The sequence below is a fragment of the Polyergus mexicanus genome, unplaced genomic scaffold (assembly GCF_030449975.1).
Source record: "Polyergus mexicanus isolate NDT 795.1 unplaced genomic scaffold, iyPolMexi1.0 SCAF_25, whole genome shotgun sequence".
Taxonomy (NCBI): Eukaryota; Metazoa; Arthropoda; class Insecta; order Hymenoptera; family Formicidae; genus Polyergus; species Polyergus mexicanus.
In genome coordinates, this window is record NW_027223345.1 from 1,276,884 (window position 1) to 1,300,347 (window position 23,464).

The following is a 23,464-nucleotide window of genomic DNA, read 5'->3' on the forward strand; positions in this document are numbered from 1 at the left end:
TTTGTGTGTGTGCGTGCGAGCATAGGTACGTGAGTTGTCTAAAGCTGAAAGAAATATCAATTCAGGTATACGATTATCTTTCCTCAGGATTGATTGCACCAATCTTATTCAAATTGGACGCAACCGAAACCTTGCATCCACATTGTATAAGAAAAGTGCCGTTAGATTTTTGATTACGGCTTTCATTCCTGAAGATTTTTAATCGATTGTTTCTGAGACGTAAAACTCCGGATAACCTACTTGATAGAACCGCAGCCCCTGTACATAGGCAAAACTATTGACAACCGGAAGAAATTTTTTTATATATTGAACTTGGCGTCGCGACGTTACCGCGTCGCTTGACAGTAACACTGAAATAAAATTCTGATATCTCTTTTCAGAATTACTTGACTTTGTGGAAAATGGAAACTAACAAGCGGTTCAATCCATATGTCAGCGTAGATGCTGAAGAAGAAATAGTTATCTCTGGCATTGCCGGACGATTTCCTAATTCTAACAACATAAAAGAATTTCAGGACAATCTTTTCAATAAAATCGATCTTGGTTCGAGCGATCATCAACGTTGGAACAACTGTAATAAAATTTTTTCTCAAAATTATTTGGGGAAATCCACATATAAAATAATTAATTTACATAAATAAATAAAATTACATATTTAAAATATGTCATTAAGTATAATTTTTTAGTATAATTTATTATTCATGACTTAATAATATGATAATATAATTATCCAAATTATTTTGAATTTTAAGATATCTTCGAGATGCCTCCTCGAATAGGAAAAATGAATAATATACAAAAATTTGACGCAGAATTTTTTAATATATCGATCGAAGAAGCTCAGATGATTGAGCCTGGATGCAGAATGTTACTTGAGCATACCTATGAAGCGATTATTGATGCGGGTATAAACCCCGTAGAATTACAAGGAACAAATACAAGCGTTATCTCAGCAATATGTGCTTGTGATACATCTACAGATTTAGTATACAAAAAATCTCAGGTATGTGGTTCACATTGTTTATTCTCTCAATAACTTAATATCAGAAATTGATAAAACAAATGCGTTTTTAAAAGTATATAATTATATTAATACATAAGAAAAAATATTTATATGAAAATTGTTTCATAATTGTTAATAGATTGCTGGATTACCCATTCTTGGATGCAATAAAGGCGTGATAGCAAACAGAATTTCTTATTGGCTCGGCGTTACTGGACCATCGTATAATATCGATACTGCAAGTAGCTCGAGTCATTTCGCTATGGTGGAAGCTTACAGAATGATTCGATCTGGCATTTGCGAAGCGGCTATTGTCGCTAGTGTCAATTTGTGCGCCCATCCTAATATGATTTACCAGCTTTTTCGTTTGGGTATGTGAAAAATAATATTATTGTGTTCAGAGTTGTGTGTTACGTTGTTAAATAGAATAAATATTTATTAATACATTTATAAAAATAATAATATTTACAATATATAATAATAATGTTTGTTAATTCATGTTTTGTTGAATGTAGCAGTTTTTGTTTTCGAATGATACAATTAATTCGCTTATATATATATCCACATTGAATTTTTCAAGTACTTGGTATATTATTAGAGAAACTGGAAACATAATTATATCTTTTATATCTATTGAATCAATGAACTATAAACATAAACTGTTAATATTATTTTTAGGAGTTTTATCTAATGATGGTTACTGTAAACCTTACGATGAAGAAGGCTCTGGTTACATGCGTAGTGATGCAGCTGTAGTAGTATACCTACAAAAGGCAAAGGATGCAAGAAGAATCTATGCGACCTTTGTCTATGGTAAAACCAACTGCGATGGCTTTAAAAAAGAAGGAATTACCTTTCCATCATTTGATAAGCAAAAAATATTATTGGAAGAATTTTACAAAGAATGTGATATTTCGCCTCTTGAATTATCTTACATAGAGGCTCATGCAACTGGTACTCTAGCCGGCGATCCAGTGGAACTTCGAGCCATAGATGAAGCTATATGCGCTAAAAGACAACTTCCTCTGTTATTGGGTTCAGTGAAGTCAAATATGGGACATTCAGAGCCAGTTAGCGGTCTTTGTCAAATTGCAAAGGTGAATTTACAACAAAATAGGGTTAATAATAACAGCAATAAGCTTAGAGTACAAACAATTAAATGGGAATACTGACAGATAAGAGCTAAGGCGCGGGTATTGGTGCGCAAACTTATTATTGTTAAGTTTTATTAACAAATGTGCATTAACAATGTAGTCGGACTGTTTTTGCTCCATCTTCAGCATAGATATAAATATGTAGAAATTAAATTGGAATTATATAACCCGACATACCCCACATTTGTTGTTGCAGTTAAATTCCAAATTAATAACCAGAATGGAAGGCTCACTAAAACCCGCGTAGAATCTGTACAAATTAGTGAACAACGTCCAAACGTCATTTGTATATTATCGATTGTTTACAATATAATGACGACCAATGTTGGTACGGTCGGCACAATAACAATAACAACGGTCATAAAAATGGTCATAAACAAAAGTCAAAGAGTAAATATACCCCAGTAAGCAATTTGATAACAAATTGTTGCCAAATTGGCATCAAATTCGCTCAAAACTTGGTAACAAATCCAGTGCCATCTGTGTCCGCATTAAGCTTGTGTTTTGGTGACAAAGCTTGTTGACATAACCTGACAGCAAATTGACGGCAAAAACCGAGCAAAGCTTGACATGATTTGACGCCAAATTGATGGCAAAAATCGACCAAGATCTGCGCAAGACAATCTGATAGCAGATTGTCAGCAAAAACCGAACAAATTCTGCAGCTTTTGGCCATTCATATAAAAGTATATATTTAAATAGATTTAAAGCCTTAACCCTAAGTAACAAAATGATGATAAGTTTTGGTCATAAAATGACCATTAGATAATTAGACATTATATAAAATCATATATTAATATGTTAAAACATATAAGTAAATTCAAATAACTTAATTTATAAAATTAAAGATCTTTTTGGACAGAAATTGTTTTGAATAAGTGAAAACCGAACAATTATCTGTCCGATTTGCCAAAAATCAATTCAATATCTGAATTTCCTATATAAGAATTATGTCAAAAATTGAACTGATAGAAATATATATATTATAATATTATTAGCATTTTGTAGGCTTTATATACACTCATGACAAGAATTTGAATACGGGTATAGATAATGAATAACGCGCCGCATAGCGATAAGCGACTGAACTATTTTATAATACTTTGTAATAAGCTGCAGATTTTGTTCGGTTTTTGCTGCCAATTTGCCATCAGATTGCGCACTCCAGATCCTGCTCAGTTTTTGCCGACAATCTGATGTCAGTCATGTCAGCAAGCTTTGCTCGGTTTCTGCCGCCAATTTGCTGTGTAGTTATGTTAGCAAGCTTTGCTTGATTCTTGCCGGCAATCTGCCAGCTTAATCGGTAATAACAACTCTTGTACCAAATTTGTAGCCTTTTTGCTGACAATAATTTGTAGCAAGCACTTGGCAATATCTGTTAGAACAGATCTGGCTGACTGGGTACCATAAGAGAAAGGCTAATGCGGCAAATTTACTTAATCTTTAAATTCAATTCAAACTTTAAAATCAAATTCAAATTTAAGTTTCCCGATCAATCAATTCTTGAATTTTTGGCAAGTTTTCCATTATAGAGGAAATACGTACAGATCACAAAAACAAATCATAAAACGAAGTAAATACAAATGCATTAATTAATTTTAATTAATTTTTTAATTCCATCTAAATTTTTAGAATTTAAATTTAAATTTTCAAATATATCAACTTTTTATATTTGGCAAAATAAGGTTAATACAACTACATAATATAATATAATGCCACATGTACCACATATTTTTTTTATTTAAATGTTATTTTGGGATAAAGATTTTAATAGCGATGGAAACTGGTATAATGGCTCCTACTATACATTTTAAACATTCACGAAAAAATATGGCTGCTATCATTGAAGGAAGAATAAATGTAGTCACTGAACCGATAGAATGTAAGGGTGGTTATATCGGTATCAATTCCTTCGGATTTGGCGGTGCTAATTGCCACATATTACTGAAATCAAATTCAACAATTAAAGTCAATAATGGAGGAGACGATAATTTACCTAGACTCGTAGCTATATCTGGATGTACGGAGGAAGCAGTTAAAATTATATTAGAAGACGTAAGTATACATTACAATTTATTTCACAGATAATCTAATCTTTCTTATGCTTAGCTTGTATGTTATTACTGTCATTTTAAATTATTTAGAAAATTAAACTTTTCGTTAACAAAAAATCATAAAGAAATAATTTCACGTGTATTGCACGCACAAAAACACAAATACATTAAACAAATTTATGATAATATATTAAATGCAAAAAATATATATAAGATAATATATTAAAATAAAAAGAAGTACGAGAAAAACTACACGATATAATACTTATATGTAGTACTTCAAAATAGCAATAATTTAGTATTATAAAAAAATATGCAAATATTGAATAATGAACGTAAGGAATAAAAAATGTATTATTATAAAATGAAAGGGAGAAAAGATTAATGAGACTGCTTAAATTTATATAAAAAATTTAAAAAAATTATTGTTATAACTTAAATTACATTTAATTAAAGTATATTAATTATTTTAAATTATTAATTCTAATAATAGAATCTAAATGTGAAAGTTGAAGATAAATTCAAGTTTATTTTAAACCAGTAAAAGCGGAGAAAAGAGGAGAGTATTATTAACAGATCTAAGGTATATTGCATCTGTTGAAGCAAACGCATTCATAGTTAATGTAGCCATTATTCAGTTTAAAAATAGAATATTAGTTTTGTGCAAATTTCAAAGATTTATAATTAAAAATAAGATATTTATATATGTACCATATATACATATGTATCATGATTATAATATACACTGCTTAAAAAAATTATGCCATAGAAAATATTTGTCGAAAATTGACCAACATTCACTGTCGATCACTTCACGAAAAATTATCTGAAGAATAAATAATTTTTTTTTTAAATAAAGCTTAACGTTTCTACTTTAAGAATGTATCTCCATTATTTGCTTGCGATGCATCCCTACTTCTGTAATCTGAAGGAATGTTTGGCATACTGAAAATTGCAAAGTTTGACGGAATGCACGGATGTGAAAAATTTTTTAGCAAGGCTTTATTTAATAATAATTTTTTTATTAAGCGTTATAGGAAAAAATGGTACAGGACTTTTCTGCTTAGTTTACTTAGTGCTGAGTTTACTACCCGCTCACAAATGTTGGCACAATCTTTACCAGATATCCTGTATAAATATATAAACTTTTTTTAAATTAACTTTAAGAGTAATCTGAAAGCTACTTGATAGCGCCGCGACCCTTGTATATAGGCAAAACTGATGTCAAGCCGGAAAGAATTTTTTATGTACTTGGCGTCGCGACGCTACCGCGTCGCTTGATTAAGATATAAAATAATTATCGTATATTTACGATTAGTAACGATATCTCTACAGGTACAGAGCCGGCCAATAGATGTAGAATATATCTCTTTGCTACATCATATTCATAGTGACAATATAAAAGGACATTTCTACAGGGGATATATGATTGCTGGATCTAACATATCCGATAACGCAATAATTGAAATGAAACGCAACGTATGTACGAGAAGACCGATTTGTTTCATATTTTCTGGAATTGGATTTCAGTGTTTTAACATGGGTAAATAAATCACAAAAGTATCACATTACAATGGAATATTCAACAATTATTAATATGCAATATGTTTGCTCGCATTTTTGGAACATTTAACAATTTTTAATTTACACATATATTAACATTCTTAAGTATTTGTTAAAACATGAAACAAAGTTAACAAGTATATAATATATCTCTCTAGTTTGCAAATTTTGTAATTTTATAAGTTACATTTATTAAGTATGATAACTAAATTTTGATTAAACTAAACTAAAATAGTAATAATAGTGTAGGAAAAATTTGTAAAATAAAGATAAACAATTTTTCAAAGATTTTATATATATATGTTTAAATCAATTAGATAAAATTATTATTTAAGACAATGTATTACACAACATTATAAAATAATGTAATTATATACGAATATTTTTTTAAAATATTGGTAGGTCGAGCTTTAATGAAGTTTCCAGCATTCATTAAAGCAGTCCAGAATTGCGATAAAATGTTGAGACCTCACGGTATATCGGTGACAGATATTCTAACAAATAAAGACAAAGATATTGTCGATAACATCGTCAATTTATTTGTAGGCCTTATTGGATTACAGGTATAAACGTATATTTATAAATAAAATATATCGTCTATATATGTTGCAGTATTCTTTTGTATTGTCTAATTCTATAATTTTTTACAAAGAGATTTATATTTAAAGATTAATATTTTATAAAAAACTAAAGTTATTTGTAAAATATAGAATTAAAATCAAAAAGAGAATCTCCGAAGGAGAGACATCTCTCAAGAAGAGACATTTCTCAAAGAGAGATTATTACATGTATATAATAATATTCAGAATTCTAAATTTATAATATTTTATAATATTATTCAACAGAAAAGTATATTAGAAAGTTGTAATAAAAATTATACGTATTACAGATCGGAATAGTTGATCTTTTAACAAGCATTGGTATCACTCCTGATATTATAATAGGTCATTCTATTGGCGAGTTGATTTGTGGATATGCCGATGGATGTTTGACGGCCGAAGAAACGATCATGTTGGCATATTATATCGGCTTAGCATTTCTTAACTCAAAAATAATAGATGGCTTAATGGCTGAAATTAATGTCGATTCTAAAATTATGAAAAATATCTGTCCATCGGATATAGATATAGCTTGTTACAATAATTCACGTAATTTTATCGTGAGTGGACCAACGACCTCTGTAAGAACATTCCTCGCTATGTTACAGGTTTGTAAAAACGCTTAAATAGTATTAAATAATCTATCTATACACGGAAAAAGAATGTTCGCTACCATAGCTAATCATGGTTTGCTAAATAAATTTCTAAACTCTAACAAAATAATTTGCTACTATACCTAATAAATAGGTATCACAGCTAAGATGTTCGCTGTACATATATTGTATTACGTCTTAAATCTAGTTACCGCGTGCAGTTTTTAGCTGCAGCAACTAATTATTTTCCGTGTATGCTTACAATTATATGTTTAATTTCAAATAAATGATAAAGTTTATTTTTATTCAGAATGACAATATTCCTGTAAAAGAAATTTCCTTCGGACGTATACCTTTTCATAGTCGTTATGTCGAGCCCGCAAGAGTTAAACTTTTGGAATACTTGAATCAAATACTGCCACAACAAGCGTCTCCAAGCGCAAAGTGGTTGAGTGTGTTGAATGAGTATTATGAATGGTTCGGCGCATCTCCAAAGTCAAGTGTAGCCGAATATTATGCAAACTATTTGCTAGCACCGGTATTATTTTCAGAAACTCTGCGCTTTATTCCAAACGACGCAGTGACGATTGAGATAGCGCCGCACGACATTTTGCAATACATTCTTAATGATTCCTTAGAGACAACAGTGACAAATGTCGCCTTATACAGATTCTCTCACAAACCAAATATTGAAATATTTTTATACGGAATTGGTAAACTTTATAACGCAGGATTGCAGCCGCAAATCGCAAATTTATATCCTGAAGTTAAGTTTCCTGTAAGTCGTGGCACACCGATGATTTCTCACCTTATAAGGTAAATTCTACTTAATATAACACAAGATTTTTCAGTCATATTGGCTATAGAAAAATAGTGAAATTTTATAAAGCAGAAAATTAAATTATATTATTTTTAACGACGGTAAAAGAAACGCGAACTAATATTTTATATATTGTTTGATTAATGATAATTATTGTAGATGGGATCATTCCAAAGATTGGTATACGTATCGTTATATCGGACAAAGAACAATTCACAAAGGAGAAGTAATTGTTACTATTAATGTGTTAGAAGAAGATTTTATATATATGACTGGACATGTTGTTAATGGAAGAAATTTATTACCGGCTGCAGGATATCTTTTACTTATATGGCAAATGATAGGCTGGTTAAAAAAACAAAATTATCTCGATATTCCAATTATATTTGAAGATGTCAATTTTCTACACTCGACAATATTATCAAAACAAAGTCCAGTCGATTTAACTCTTATGATTCAAACAGGTAAATAGTATAATTTAATTAATCTTGCAAATAAGAAATATACAAAAAAATAAAAAATTTTTACATAAAATATAAGTAAAAGATAAGATTGTATAAAATATAAATTGAGGTAAGATTTGTATCCAATAAATAAACCATTAGAGCAATCTATCTATAGTGTGACCCCAGATTTGAGCAGGAAATGCAATATTAGCACTAACTGCGTTTACAAGAAATTGATATCGATATTTTTACAGGTAGTGGCAAATTCGAGATAATCGAAGGAAGCAATGCTGTCGTTACTGGAACAGTACGAATTCCAATTAATATCGAAGACGAGAAAATATGTACTACATTTATTGATCGAAATGATAATGATGAAGAGAAGATGAGTACGAAAGATATCTATAAAGAATTGAAGCTTCGTGGTTATCAATATACTGGCGAATTTCGTGGATTAAAAAGCGCGTCAATTAGGGGAAAGAATGGTCATATTGTCTGGACTGACAACTGGGTAACATTTATTGACAACATGTTACAGATGATGATTTTAGGACTGGATTCGAGAAGTCTCTTCGTACCAACAAGAATTCGTAAAGTAGTAATCGACCCAGAATCTCATATGAAAAAAATTGTAAAGCTTCCAAATGAAGAAAATCGTATGTTTACAGTAATATAAATAAGCACAATATTTAGCCCAATATCATTTTTCGAAAAATATATGTATAAATTCGCGCTATTGTGTCATATTGCAGAAATCCTTGTACAAAATTATAAGCATTTAGATGCTTTGATATCCGGAGGAATTGAAGTAAGCGGCGTCGTGGCTACAGCTATATCTCGCCAACAAAGAGCGATTCATCCTATTCTTGAAGAATACAAGTTTGTTGCTTATCGGGATCTAGATGTAATGTCTTTAGAGGATACAACAAGAATGTCGGTGCATATTGCACTCGAGTGTTACAATATGATAAATGTAAAAATCATCGAATTTGTGGAAAATAGCGATCAAGTGATGCCGGAGGATTTAAATTGTTTATTTGTGAATAAAGTTCTAGATGATTTACCGCAAATTCAATCCGATATCAAACTGGTAGCAACACACGAGCGGTTCAAAGATATCGCTTTGCCTGATAATATTTCTACAATAGAATTCGATAAACTGACGAAAAATGAAAATTGTTTGATGATTCTAGGTTTCGGAATTTTAACAAAAAATAAAAACAAATTATATGAACAATTATTATCTGTCATGATGCCAAAGGGATTTCTTCTAACATTCGAAGAATTCAATGCTATCTACGACTACTCATGTCTTGATAAGTATGGGTTAAAAGTAATTTTGGAGAAACGCACCAACGATAAGACAATTATATTATTAAGGAAAATACACGATATTAATAAGAGGAATCTACAGATTGTGCATGTAAACAATTATGAATTCTCATGGATAGACAGACTTAAATCATTCATGGACAGGGAAAATGAAACTACGAGAATTATAGTCGTCGCAGAAGGGGACTTCGAATGCGGACTAATCGGTCTTGTAAATTGTTTGCGTAAAGAACCGGACGGTAAAATGATTAGAGGTGTATTCATTCAAGATAGAGATGCGCCTACTTTTTCATTGCGAGAATCGTTGTACATAAGGCAACTACAGCTGGATTTACCCATCAATGTTATACGTTCTGGTAGCATTTGGGGTTCTTACAGGCATTTTCCATTACCATTACTACAACCAAAACTCGTACAGAGTGCTTATGTTTCTCAAATGGTACGTCAAAAAGATTCAGTATATAAGAAAAATTGCAATAATGCTTTGTGATATTTTTATTTATAATGATTGAGTAATGATTTAATGTAATTTTAATAGGATTAAAATAATGATTATATTTATTTATTTTAGGTGCGAGGTAATCTCAGCACTTTTTGTTGGGTGCAAAACAGAATATCTTTGGTCAACAATAACGAGGAAAATCTGATAAGAATAGTCTATGCGTCTATCAATTTTAGAGATATCATGATAGCTAGTGGTAGACTCATTTCGACTTCTGTCGCCTCTTTCGAACAAAATAATAGCATTTTATTCGGAATGGAATTTGTTGGTTTTAATAAAAATGGACAAAGAATAATGGGATTGTGTTCAAATGGGTAAGATAGTCATACGCACAGATGTCAATTAATATATTTTTAGTAAATAAACTGTTTAACATATTTTTTTATATTTAAATTAAAGAAACTATTGATGAAGTAAAAAAATTGAAAAAATTGTTATATCTTGCAAGTTTCTTTGTATTACTTTACTACAATACATACAGAATGTTTAAGATAAAAAAGATTTTTTAAATGTAATTTTAATATAATAATATAATAATAGAAATGACTATTTTTAGTGGATTCGCAAATATTTGTAAAGCTGATAAATATCTCAGTTGGATCATACCTGATGAGTGGACGATGGAAGACGCCGCCACGGTTCCTTGCGTATATAGTACATGCTATTATGCTTTGTATTTGAGAGGTAAAGTGAAGAAAGGCGACAAAGTGTTAATTCATTCTGGTACGGGAGGCGTTGGTCAAGCAGCAATTCACCTTGCACTTTACGAAGGTTGCGAGGTGTTTACAACGGTTGGGAATATGAAGAAACGACACTTTATAAGAGAAACATTTCCTTCTATTTCCGAGGATCGTATCGGAAACTCTCAAGACACGAGTTTTGAACAAATGATTATGCAGAAGACGGAGGGTCGCGGAGTAGATATCGTATTGAATTCTTTATCTGAAGAAAAACTGCAAGCATCCATCCGTTGCTTAGCAAAAGGTGGTCGTTTCCTCAAAATTGGAAAGTTTGATATGATTTCCAATAATCCTTTAGAAATATCTGCTTTCTCAAAAGGCATTAGTTTCTACAGTATAATATTGGACAATTCTTTTTGTGCCAGACCAGAAAGTAAGATGATATTGTCGAATAAATTAATAGAAGGTTTAAAGCAAGGAGCTATCAAACCATTGTGCAGAAAAATCTTTGAAAGAGATGAAATAGAAGCTGCGTTTAGATATATGGCTGCTGGAAAGCATATTGGCAAGGTATGATCATTTTTTGGTATATGTACAATAGAGAGTAACTAGAATTGAAATATTAAATTCTCAAAAAATATGATATATATATATATATATATATATATATATATATATATTCCATAAACAAAAAATAAAGACAGTTTTTATTAATATTTAATATGAAAAACAACATACAGAGAACAAAAACTGTCTACCCTTTTTTGAGAATTTACAAAAAATAACGAACATACATTTAAGGATAAATATCCTAATAAATTAGTAGTATTTGCAGATAATGATAAAAATTCATAAAGAAGATGAACTCTTGGATGCACCTATACTCGCACATCCCCGGTACTACTGCCTGGAACATAAATGCTATATCGTTTTGGGTGGTCTAGGTGGTTTTGGTCTAGAATTAATTGATTGGCTGATTTTACGTGGTGCAAAAAATCTTGTAGTGACATCGCGAACTGGAATAAGGAACGGGTATCAGCGATCAAGAGTAACATTATGGCAATCTTATGGTATAAATGTACAAATCGTTACAGCTATTGATACTTCGAGATATAAAGACTGCGAATCTATATTAAAATTTGCCGAAGAACAAGGTCCTGTGGATGCTATATTCAATCTCGCAGTAGTGTTGAAAGATGGCATATTCAAGAATCAGTCCCCGGAAATATTCGAAGAGTCTTTCGTGTCAAAGGCATGGACGACGAAAAAGATGGACGAATTATCGAGAACAATATGCACTCAGCTTCAACATTTTGTCGTTTTTTCTTCCGTTTCATGCGGAAGAGGTAACGCAGGCCAAACAAATTACGGAATGGCAAATTCCGTAATGGAAAGAATTTGTGAAAGAAGAATGAAGGAAGGTTTACATAGTTTGGCTATACAGTGGGGTGCAATTGGTGAAGTTGGGCTTGTCGCAGATATGCAAGAAAATGACGAAGAACTTGTTATTGGAGGTACATTGCAACAAACAATATCCTCTTGTTTGGACACATTAGAAATATTTTTACTACAAGATCGGCCAATCGTAAGCAGCATGGTTGTTGCTGAGAAAAAAAATTCTAACCAAGCAATGAATCCACTTGAAGCGGTTGCAAATATTATGGGTGAGTTTGTAAACAACTGTAATATAAAAAATTTGTGACGAAACATTTATAGAAAAAAAATTTTTATTCAATAATGTTATTAAAAATATATTATATTGATATAACAAAGTGCATTAAAGAAGATACAAGAAATGTAGGCTTCAATAGTTGTTAAGATAAAATAATGTTTGTTTAAAATTATATCAAAATATATAATTTTTAAAATAGGATTAACAAATATAAACATAGTTGCGCCAAACGTGATACTGGCTGAGCTAGGCATGGATTCAATGATGGCGGTAGAAATTAAACAGACATTGGCGAGAGAATTTGATATTTTATTGACAGAACAAGATATTCGAAATCTCACCTTTGCTGGACTTCGAAAAATGACAAATGCAACCGAGCAAGACAAGACGTACGATGCTACTGAAGCTGCTACAAATAATTTGGACGGTTTCGAATTATTAACACGAAAACTTAAGGATTCTGATTTCAGTCCAGATATTTATGTAGAACTTGATACAAAAAGGGAAGTTGCTGAAAACATAATATTTCTTATACCAGGAATCGACGGATCTGCAAGCGTATATAAATTGATAGAATCGGAAATTAAATCTTTGGCGATATGTTTGCAACACGGTGCACTTAATATGCCGGACGTTACTTTTTCAATAATGAAATCAGCAGCATATCTTCTGCCTGTATGTAATTATAAGATAATCTATTTGAAATCATTACTTAAATTGCTGTGTATTTAAATGATAATATTTGATTATACACACGCTCTCACTTTTTCTTTATATACTATTTTATATATGCTTATGTTTATTTTTTTAGTACATAATGGAGAAAATGGAAGATCGAAAAGAATTTTTAATAGTGGGTTATTCATTTGGATCCTTAATTGCTATTGAGTTAGCAAGATTATTAGAAGCTAAGAATTTCGTTGGACGGTTATTACTTATAGATGGAGCTCCTGATTGGTTAAAATTTTTGGTTGAATTTCATAATTATACTTCACAACAAGAACCACAAAATGCCATTCTACTTAATTTCATGAAAATGTATTTCGAATCTGACAATGAAATGGTAAGTCAATTATTGAGACCAAACTATGATTTTTTACTACGAAAACGGTTTACGTAATAGTGTTTATATACGATTAACATATATGAAAATGTATAAAAAATTATTTATTAAAATATTTAAATATTCTGAATGCCTTATGCACTTTTATATGATAAAATATCTTTTATAAGGTAATATCTTATTTACATATAATACAAATTATAGAAGCTTTGAAGGACTCGTTTAAATAGTTTTCAATGAGTAAGAAAGAATGATAATAATGATAGTATATAAGAATTATATAATATTTGCAATGATTGAAATATAATGTCTATTTTTTGAGCACATGTGTAAAATGGATATCAAATTGAAACAATAATCCTTGACTACAAATTATGGCTAATAATTAAAAGATAAAATAATTTGACTTACGTTGTTCAAAACAGAAAAAGTAATTAAGTAATAAGAATATGAACATGTAGTTTGTTCGAAATGTGAAAATATAGTCTCAATTTTAAGTGTAGATTATCATTTTATTAGTATTTATATAAAATACAATATATTATTTACAGTCTGCGTTAGAGCTGAATAAGTGCAGTACATGGGAGGAAAAATTAGAATTATTTACAGCTCATTTTCCGGAGAAGACCAATGTATTAAGTGTTGAAAATCAAAAATTCTTATTTACAACAGTTTGCGATCATCTATTGGCTATACAAGATTATGATATATCTTTCTTGCCACCTTTAAAATCATCTATAATACTGTTAAAACCTACACTTATGCCTATCACTTTTCCTGAACAGGATTATGGTTTACATAAGGTAAACTTTTGATTAAAGAGTACACAAACACATTTCATCATTTTTAAGATATTTTTTACAAGAGAAATTATCTTTAGGTTACTGAAGGTGCAGTGAAAATACATTACGTACAAGGTTCTCATATTACAATGATGGACAAAGTGGCACCATTTATTAACGAAGAATTCTAAAATAAATAGCTTTGTATCAATATTAAATTATCACTTAAAGAATATTATTGGAAGAATTATATAATCAAATATGTTTCTATTAAAAAAATATATAATATTTGTAAAAATGTGAATACGTGTAAAAGTATTTGACAAAATAAAAGTTAGATGTATATATATTTGTTTATATGAGTATGCTGTTTGTCCGATAATAACTGTAGCACGGGTACCACTGTACAGCGGGACGAGTAGGGAAGTTTTCTATCATTTTGCCATAATTAATGAGAAATTAATTTTAAAAAATTGACTAATCCGTGCGAGTATAAGTACGCGGCGAAAAAGAACATTTTCCAATTTTACGAGATTGCTAGACGCAATACATAATTAAACTTGATTATTAATTTATTATTATTAATTATTAATTATTAATAATAATTAATATTTTGTTTTAGTTTTAATATACATATAAGATTCAAAATTATTAATCTAATTTAAATATTTCCACAAATTTGCTAATATAAAGTGATGTCTATTAAGAATGGGATATAATGGCCCAGTGTAAGAGCCCAACGTATTAAGGATATTATACTTATCATATTTACTTTGATTTATTTAAATATTTAAAAAATATGTGCATCCGATAGACCTTGATACCACGTGTAACATGCTAATTTAAATGAATGAATAATCTATTTTATATTGCATTTTCTATTGCAAAAAATTAAGAATCAAGATTCTTAAAATTAATAGTTTTACTACACATATACACGATAGCTAAAATAAGGGATAAAATTTGATCAGTGATTAGGTATGCATTACAGTAATGAAAAAAAAATGTTATTAAATATAAGTAAATCCATGATTAAATTATAGTCTAAAATCTAAAAACAAAAGCCAAATAATATTAGTTATTATCACAGACCAAAACCAAATGTTTTAAGGCTTGCTTATAGCCAAAGTAACATCGGTGCAATTGGGCCTAAAATGTCTCTTCTCGGCATGTGCTTGTCCTCGCGCGAATTGGCAGTTGTTTTAAAATTAATTTCTCTATAATTATTGCAAAACTTGCAGAATAGTACAGAATTTTCCTACTCGATCTATCCGAGTAGAAGTATATCCGATGTACCTTGATAAGGTTTTCTTCGGGTCTAGTAGGTTTGGCCCGAATAGGGCATGAACGGGTCCAAATAAACTTTTTTTTATTACCAGCTAACGAAATCATTTTGGTCGGGATTTAATAAGGATCTTCTCAGGAATGCCATAATGTGAATATAAAAATTTATTGAGGTGTTTCAGATGTTATCTCGCATTCTTTTAAAAAAGATAATTTTTTACCATTAAAAAGAGATATTCAAAACTCTATAATGTACAATAATGAAGGATTGTACGTACTAAAAGGTATTACTTTGTTTATGTTTGTTCCGTTTTATTACATTTATGAAACATGTTAAATCAATATCCATTGCTAGATTATATAAATATATATAAACTTTATCAAAATTATTTGTATTACATTTACTTGCATTATATAATGAATAAACTTATACCTCATAATCACCCGATAAGAATCTCGATTATGTACCATGGTAAACCAGATTTCCGGTAAGATCCTCAGATCAATTCCCGATATGGACATTGCGTTACCAAACAACTCAGATCCTGATCGGATGTACTCTCATCAAGATTCGATCACTAATTAAGGCTTGTCTAATCAGTTCTTAATCGGGGCCATATAATTATCTCCACTCGCGTTTAATTCGCATACGGTGATACGATTATTACTGCCCGTGCACACTCTGCATGTGTATGTATAAATAGATATATCTTTAAACGCGTTATATGTTTTTTAATTTTTACATTTTTATGATTTTTAAATCTTTTTCCTTAAAAATAATTAACAAACGAGATATTTAATAAAAATATGATAATTTTGAAAAATGTGCAAAACTATTAAAAGCTTTAAATGCAATAAAATTTGTTACCAAAAATATTATTTAATGAATAACTTAATATTTTCAACGCAAAAAAAATTTATTGCGTATTTTTTTGATTTTTTTATAACTGCGCATATGTTTTATAACTGCGCATAAGTTTGAACAAACAATGCATCCCGCATTTGAATATAATTTTTAAAATATATTAACTCGCACGTTTGTGATTGCGTAGCCGCTGAACTTTAACACAATATGTAAAGTGAGTTGAATGTATAATTGTACTGATTTCTGTTTTTTTCCCCGGAAGTGAATCTGTTATATATTGAGTGATTATCACACAGTTCATATCTGATTTTACGGATAGTATGGCATGTTTTGCTCTGTTGTATAGGTTGTCATTATATTAGTCAAGTTTATAAAGTTCTGTTTTTAATAGAGTTACTGTTAGTCAAAAAAGAAAAAAAAATTATTTAGAAATTCAACGTGGTGAGTATAAATTTTTCTTGTTTTTTTTTTCATAAATATATTTTTTAATTTTTAAGTAAATGATCTCAAAGATTATTTCTACATATAACTGAATTATGTACATAATATAGTGCGCACAATTTGAGCAAACTTGAAATAAAGTTTATAGTTTTAACGGTCTTCTTTTCGCTTTAAATATTCTAAATATCTGTGCTATGTTTTCATTCTGCTAATTATTTTGTTCAAATCTGCTTTTCTGTATCTTAAAATTCAAAATTTGGTAATCTTTTTTGTTTCTTGATAATAATGCTACACTTTATGTCTTTTAATAATTATTCTTACATAATAATGATACATTTGTATAGTCATAATTTATTTTAGAGAAAGAACTTTTTCTTTATCGGCAAATTCCTAAATAATGATGTTGAATTTATGAATAATTAACCCATCTTGTTATACTACTATTAAGTCATTGATTAGAAAACTTTAAAAAACTTTTATTTTATATATGGACCGTTTATTTTGAAAGTGGTGCAAGTCCATTTTCTTTTGTTTCGAGAAAATTAAATGTTAGCAGATCTGACAATTAAAAAATATAGGTTAATTATGTGAAGTCTGGGAATGTTTGTACTAAAATTTATCAATATGTAATTTGATTATATAAATTTCTTTTAGGCGAATTTAACTAAAATAATATATATTTTCAGGCTGCAAATGGACTTACGCCACTTTCATAATTAGTCAATTGTAAATATCATTTAATTTCAATTTTGAAATAACAAATATCACTTAAAATATATTTCATATTAATCCAATTTTGTTTATAAATAATAACAAAAAATAAAATAGAATTAGTATTTTTTATTTTGAACGTTAATTATATTTATATATTGTTAAACTTAACACAAGATATTGGTATTATTAATTATTTATGCTCTTCATGTGGCAGTGTTTTGAAATATTCATGATGCACAGGAGGTATATAACGTAATAGCTGCTGCATATCCTTATATTTTTCGTATGTAATAGGCCTGGCATCGTGATGGAAATTGGACTTACACCACTTTCATAATCAATGGTTACGCAATTTCTTTTACCGGCCAATTTTAAATTGAACAAAGCATTGGTATTTTTTAAGATATTAAATACTAACTAGTTATAAACAAAAAGTTTACACTAAATTAAGCATAAATTACGTCATATCTCATTTTTTAAAAAAAAGGACTTACACCACTTTCAAAATAAACGGTCCATATATTTACTTGGAAAACCATAAGCAATTTAAAATTGTACGACTATTCTCTTTTTCTATACATTTTATGCTAAATTTTCCGTTGTTTCAAAAACAGTTTTTAAAATTTTATTTTCTGTTATTCTAAATACATATATATATGTATATCCCTAAAAAATAAACAATAAAAACTAAATATGAAATCAATAATTAATTAGCCAAGTACTTAGGAGTAATTCAGTTTGGGAAGATTTGTAAATTGAAATAGTATTTGTCATAAAATCAATCTTGCATTTATAGAAATATTATAGATCCTCTGGGGAAAATTAAAATGCATTATATTTTTATTAAAAAATTACATTATTATGTTTACCTATGTTCCCCTTCCAAATTAATATTTTGTATAATATATAAAATAACACTATTATATTGCAGATTTTATTACAGATAGTAAATCATATAACTACTTAACTCCTATTGCAATAATTTCGATCACATCGAGCCCAATTTCAAATTTAAAAATGCCCCTTGCCAAACTGATCGATTTGTTTTGAAATTAATCATAAGCTTTATCAGATAGGCCCGGAACGAAAAGGATTAAAGTTAAAGTGACATATAGAAACTTGGCGTGCCCGATCTGAAATAAAAATTTGCAAAAGATTATCAGAAATCATTATCAATATATTAATAAAAATACAATATATGATTTATAATGCAACCTGGGCACGCCAAGTTTCTATATGTCACTTTAACTTTAATCCTTTTCGTTCCGTTTTAATATTTATTTTTTAATTTTTAAGGTTTTTTATTTTTTAGAGGAAAATTTTTTATAAGCTATTTTTCAAATTTTTTATTTAAAAAAAAAAAAATTTTTTTATAAACTGTTGTTCAAGAAAGTAAGCGTTTTATAAATTATATTATTAATTTTGTTTCTCGAACGTTCTAAAGCGAGACGTTACGTGCGAAGCCTTGTTTTCATTCCGTTTTTGCGGTTTCTTCGTATCGTTCGATTCTGACAAACACCTCGTTGTCGATAGCCGATTGGCTCTCGGAATCGAACGATCGAAATTCCTCCTTTTTTGTAGCACCCGTATCAACCAGGACTATTGTACGTGGATCGCAGAGAAGGTTTTTCGTTAAGACACTTCGTCGCAAGCCTTCACCGGGAGCACACCGAACGCCTAACGCTCATAAAGTTATAATTAAACGATAATTCGCGTGTCCGCTCATATCTTGCTGTCGCGTGCGATTACCTAAGACGGTCCGGGAGTTGGTGTCGAAAGGAATAAATACTGTTCAACAAACTAAACCCGGACAAATCAATTACGTCCTATCTCTCCGATCGGCGAAACAAATAAATTCTGTTAATGTGGACGTGTAAATCGAAGGCGCGGCTACAACTGTTTTTTAGAAGCAAATAATTTTTTAAGCTTTTTGTTGCGTACGCAAGTTGAAATATTTTTTATGTACTTGGCGTATTTTTTTTTACCTTTGTAATGTCTTTTTTAGTGGGACGTCACTGCTTTTTGTAAAAATTCATATTTTCTCTGAAAAATATAAATTACCACATTATACAGTATATACATGGATGTGATTTTTTTAAAGATTTATTTAATAGAAATGAAATTTTTATGAAAGGAATTATATAAAGAGTAAGTATATTTTTACAAAGCTTATATATACTATAATGAATTTGAACGGACGTAGTCACGAAGTGTCTTAATGCGCAATCTCTTATTGTCAATCATTCAACAGATTTTAAAACACGATATGATTTTATTTTTACAGATATAGTTTTAATCCAGAAGTTAAACTGTATAGGTATTTTATAGGTATAATTTTAATATAGATGTTAAACTGTATACAAACTGTATAATCAATAATAATATAAATTGTGTAAGTGAATAAATATCAAAATATAGAAAGCATTAGAAAGGATTTTTTTTATTACGAAGCATTATTTAATATGAATATACATTATTATTATCTCACACGTATGTACACGCATCCACATATGATCTTGTCTCTTAAAACATTCTGCATATTCAAGCGAATAATCGTACATGAGCAATGTGAACATCGTTTGAGGGACAAAATCGCTTTGCGTGTGTGCGTGCGAGCATAGGTACGTGAGTTGTTTAAAGCTGAAAGAAATATCAATTCAGGTATACGATTATCTTTCCTCAGGATTGACTGCACCAATCTTATTCAAATTGGACGCAACCGAAACCTTGCATCCACATTGTATAAGAAAAATGCCGTTAGATTTTTGATTACGGCTTTCATTCCTGAAGAATTTTAATCGAAAGTTTCTGAGACGTAAAACTCCGGATAAGCTACTTGATAGCACCGCGGCCCCTGTACACAGGCAAAACTGTTGACAAGCCGGAAGAAATTTTTTTATATACTTGGCGTCGCGACGTTGCCGCGTCGTTTGATGTAACACTGAAATAAAGTTCTGATATCTTTTTTCAGAATGACTTGACTTTGTGGAAAATGGAAAATAACAAGCGGTTCAATCCATATGTCAGCGTAGATGCTGAAGAAGAAATAGTTATCTCTGGCATTGCCGGACGATTTCCTAATTCTAACAACATAAAAGAATTTCAGGACAATCTTTTCAATAAAATCGATCTTGGTTCGAGCGATCATCAACGTTGGAACAACTGTAATAAAATTTTTTCTCAAAATTATTTGGAAAAATCCACATATAAAATAAATAATTTACATAAATAAATAAAATTACATACATATATAAAATATGTCATTAAGTATATTTTAGTATAATTTATTATTCATGACTTAACAATATAATAATATTATATTTATCCAAATTATTTTAAATTTTAACAGATGTCGTCGAGATGCCTCCTCGAATAGGAAACATGAATAATATACAAAAATTTGACGCAGAATTTTTTAATATTTCGCTCGAAGAAGCTGATGTGATTGATCCTGGATGCAGAATGTTACTTGAGCATACCTATGAAGCGATTATTGATGGGGGTATAAATCCAGTAGAATTACAGGGAACTAATACAAGCGTTATCACAGCAATAAATTTTTGTGATACATATATAGGATTAGTATACGACAAACCTCAGGTATGTAGTTATTCTCTAAATTCATTAGTTATTCTCTAAATAACTTAATATCAGAAATTGATAAAACAAACGCGTTCCTAAAAGTGTGTGTATAAATATATTAATACGTATACAAACCTATTGCTAAATATGAGGAAAATATTTATATGAAAATTGTTTCATAACACACATAATTGTTAATAGATTGCTGGATTACCCATTCTTGGATGCAATAAAGGCGTGATAGCAAACAGAATTTCTTATTGGCTCGGCGTTACTGGACCATCGTATAATATCGATACTGCAAGTAGCTCGAGTCATTTCGCTATGGTGGAAGCTTACAGAATGATTCGATCTGGCATTTGCGAAGCGGCTATTGTCGCTAGTGTCAATTTGTGCGCCCATCCTAATATGATTTACCAGCTTTTTCGTTTGGGTATGTGAAAAATAATATTATTGTGTTCAGAGTTGTGTGTTACGTTGTTAAATAGAATAAATATTTATTAATACATTTATAAAAATAATAATATTTACAATATATAATAATAATGTTTGTTAATTCATGTTTTGTTGAATGTAGCAGTTTTTGTTTTCGAATGATACAATTAATTCGCTTATATATATATCCACATTGAATTTTTCAAGTACTTGGTATATTATTAGAGAAACTGGAAACATAATTATATCTTTTATATCTATTGAATCAATGAACTATAAACATAAACTGTTAATATTATTTTTAGGAGTTTTATCTAATGATGGTTACTGTAAACCTTACGATGAAGAAGGCTCTGGTTACATGCGTAGTGATGCAGCTGTAGTAGTATACCTACAAAAGGCAAAGGATGCAAGAAGAATCTATGCGACCTTTGTCTATGGTAAAACCAACTGCGATGGCTTTAAAAAAGAAGGAATTACCTTTCCATCATTTGATAAGCAAAAAATATTATTGGAAGAATTTTACAAAGAATGTGATATTTCGCCTCTTGAATTATCTTACATAGAGGCTCATGCAACTGGTACTCTAGCCGGCGATCCAGTGGAACTTCGAGCCATAGATGAAGCTATATGCGCTAAAAGACAACTTCCTCTGTTATTGGGTTCAGTGAAGTCAAATATGGGACATTCAGAGCCAGTTAGCGGTCTTTGTCAAATTGCAAAGGTGAATTTACAACAAAATAGGGTTAATAATAACAGCAATAAGCTTAGAGTACAAACAATTAAATGGGAATACTGACAGATAAGAGCTAAGGCGCGGGTATTGGTGCGCAAACTTATTATTGTTAAGTTTTATTAACAAATGTGCATTAACAATGTAGTCGGACTGTTTTTGCTCCATCTTCAGCATAGATATAAATATGTAGAAATTAAATTGGAATTATATAACCCGACATACCCCACATTTGTTGTTGCAGTTAAATTCCAAATTAATAACCAGAATGGAAGGCTCACTAAAACCCGCGTAGAATCTGTACAAATTAGTGAACAACGTCCAAACGTCATTTGTATATTATCGATTGTTTACAATATAATGACGACCAATGTTGGTACGGTCGGCACAATAACAATAACAACGGTCATAAAAATGGTCATAAACAAAAGTCAAAGAGTAAATATACCCCAGTAAGCAATTTGATAACAAATTGTTGCCAAATTGGCATCAAATTCGCTCAAAACTTGGTAACAAATCCAGTGCCATCTGTGTCCGCATTAAGCTTGTGTTTTGGTGACAAAGCTTGTTGACATAACCTGACAGCAAATTGACGGCAAAAACCGAGCAAAGCTTGACATGATTTGACGCCAAATTGATGGCAAAAATCGACCAAGATCTGCGCAAGACAATCTGATAGCAGATTGTCAGCAAAAACCGAACAAATTCTGCAGCTTTTGGCCATTCATATAAAAGTATATATTTAAATAGATTTAAAGCCTTAACCCTAAGTAACAAAATGATGATAAGTTTTGGTCATAAAATGACCATTAGATAATTAGACATTATATAAAATCATATATTAATATGTTTATTATTATTTATTTGAGCTTAGTCCTTGCCTTTCGGCTTAGGACGAACTTCCGGTTACACAATTTTCTTCATCCACTCTGCGCTTATATATAAATTTAAATTTAAATTTAAACTTAGATTTGCCTTTAATAGGAACTCGATTAAATCTAGAATTAAAACTAAAACTAAAATTAAAACTAAAATTAAAATTAAAATTAAAATTAAAATCAAAATTAAAACCAAAATCAAATTCATAATTCAAATTCCAATTGACGCTGGGGCTATATAAAATAGAATTGGATAAACTTTACAATAA

At 29.9% G+C, this 23,464-nt stretch overlaps 2 protein-coding genes across 2 annotated transcripts; both read left to right on the top strand.

Annotated features, from left to right (window-relative positions):
* The first annotated feature begins 401 nt into the window (after window positions 1-401).
* LOC138943043 (probable polyketide synthase 7) lies at window positions 402-22,688 on the top strand. The gene is made up of 9 exons (XM_070313562.1): window positions 402-573; window positions 753-1,003; window positions 1,143-1,374; window positions 1,682-2,100; window positions 20,539-20,731; window positions 20,917-21,167; window positions 21,351-21,582; window positions 21,890-22,308; window positions 22,562-22,688. The coding sequence occupies exons 1-9, from the start codon at window positions 402-404 to the stop codon at window positions 22,610-22,612; spliced, it is 2,220 nt and encodes a 739-aa protein (XP_070169663.1). The 3' UTR covers window positions 22,613-22,688.
* Window positions 6,188-14,502, top strand: LOC138943031 (fatty acid synthase-like). Its single transcript, XM_070313549.1, has 13 exons — window positions 6,188-6,337; window positions 6,664-6,981; window positions 7,277-7,782; window positions 7,946-8,250; window positions 8,487-8,888; window positions 8,985-10,003; window positions 10,136-10,380; window positions 10,623-11,316; window positions 11,582-12,410; window positions 12,618-13,093; window positions 13,230-13,481; window positions 14,033-14,284; window positions 14,362-14,502. Exons 1-13 carry the CDS (start codon window positions 6,188-6,190, stop codon window positions 14,452-14,454), a joined length of 5,541 nt encoding a protein of 1,846 aa, XP_070169650.1. The 3' UTR covers window positions 14,455-14,502.
* Window positions 22,689-23,464: the final 776 nt, after the last annotated feature.

Excerpts from the sequence above, each read along its gene's own strand:
- LOC138943043 (XM_070313562.1), top strand. The coding sequence starts at position 402 with ATGGAAACTAACAAGCGGTTCAATCCATATGTCAGCGTAGATGCTGAA. Across the intron at positions 1,004-1,142 it reads TAGTATACAAAAAATCTCAG|ATTGCTGGATTACCCATTCT; the intron begins GTATGTGGTTCA and ends AATTGTTAATAG. Across the intron at positions 22,309-22,561 it reads GTCTTTGTCAAATTGCAAAG|TTAAATTCCAAATTAATAAC; the intron begins GTGAATTTACAA and ends TTGTTGTTGCAG.
- LOC138943031 (XM_070313549.1), top strand. The coding sequence starts at position 6,188 with ATGAAGTTTCCAGCATTCATTAAAGCAGTCCAGAATTGCGATAAAATG. Across the intron at positions 8,889-8,984 it reads GCTTCCAAATGAAGAAAATC|AAATCCTTGTACAAAATTAT; the intron begins GTATGTTTACAG and ends GTCATATTGCAG. Across the intron at positions 12,411-12,617 it reads AGCGGTTGCAAATATTATGG|GATTAACAAATATAAACATA; the intron begins GTGAGTTTGTAA and ends TTTTTAAAATAG.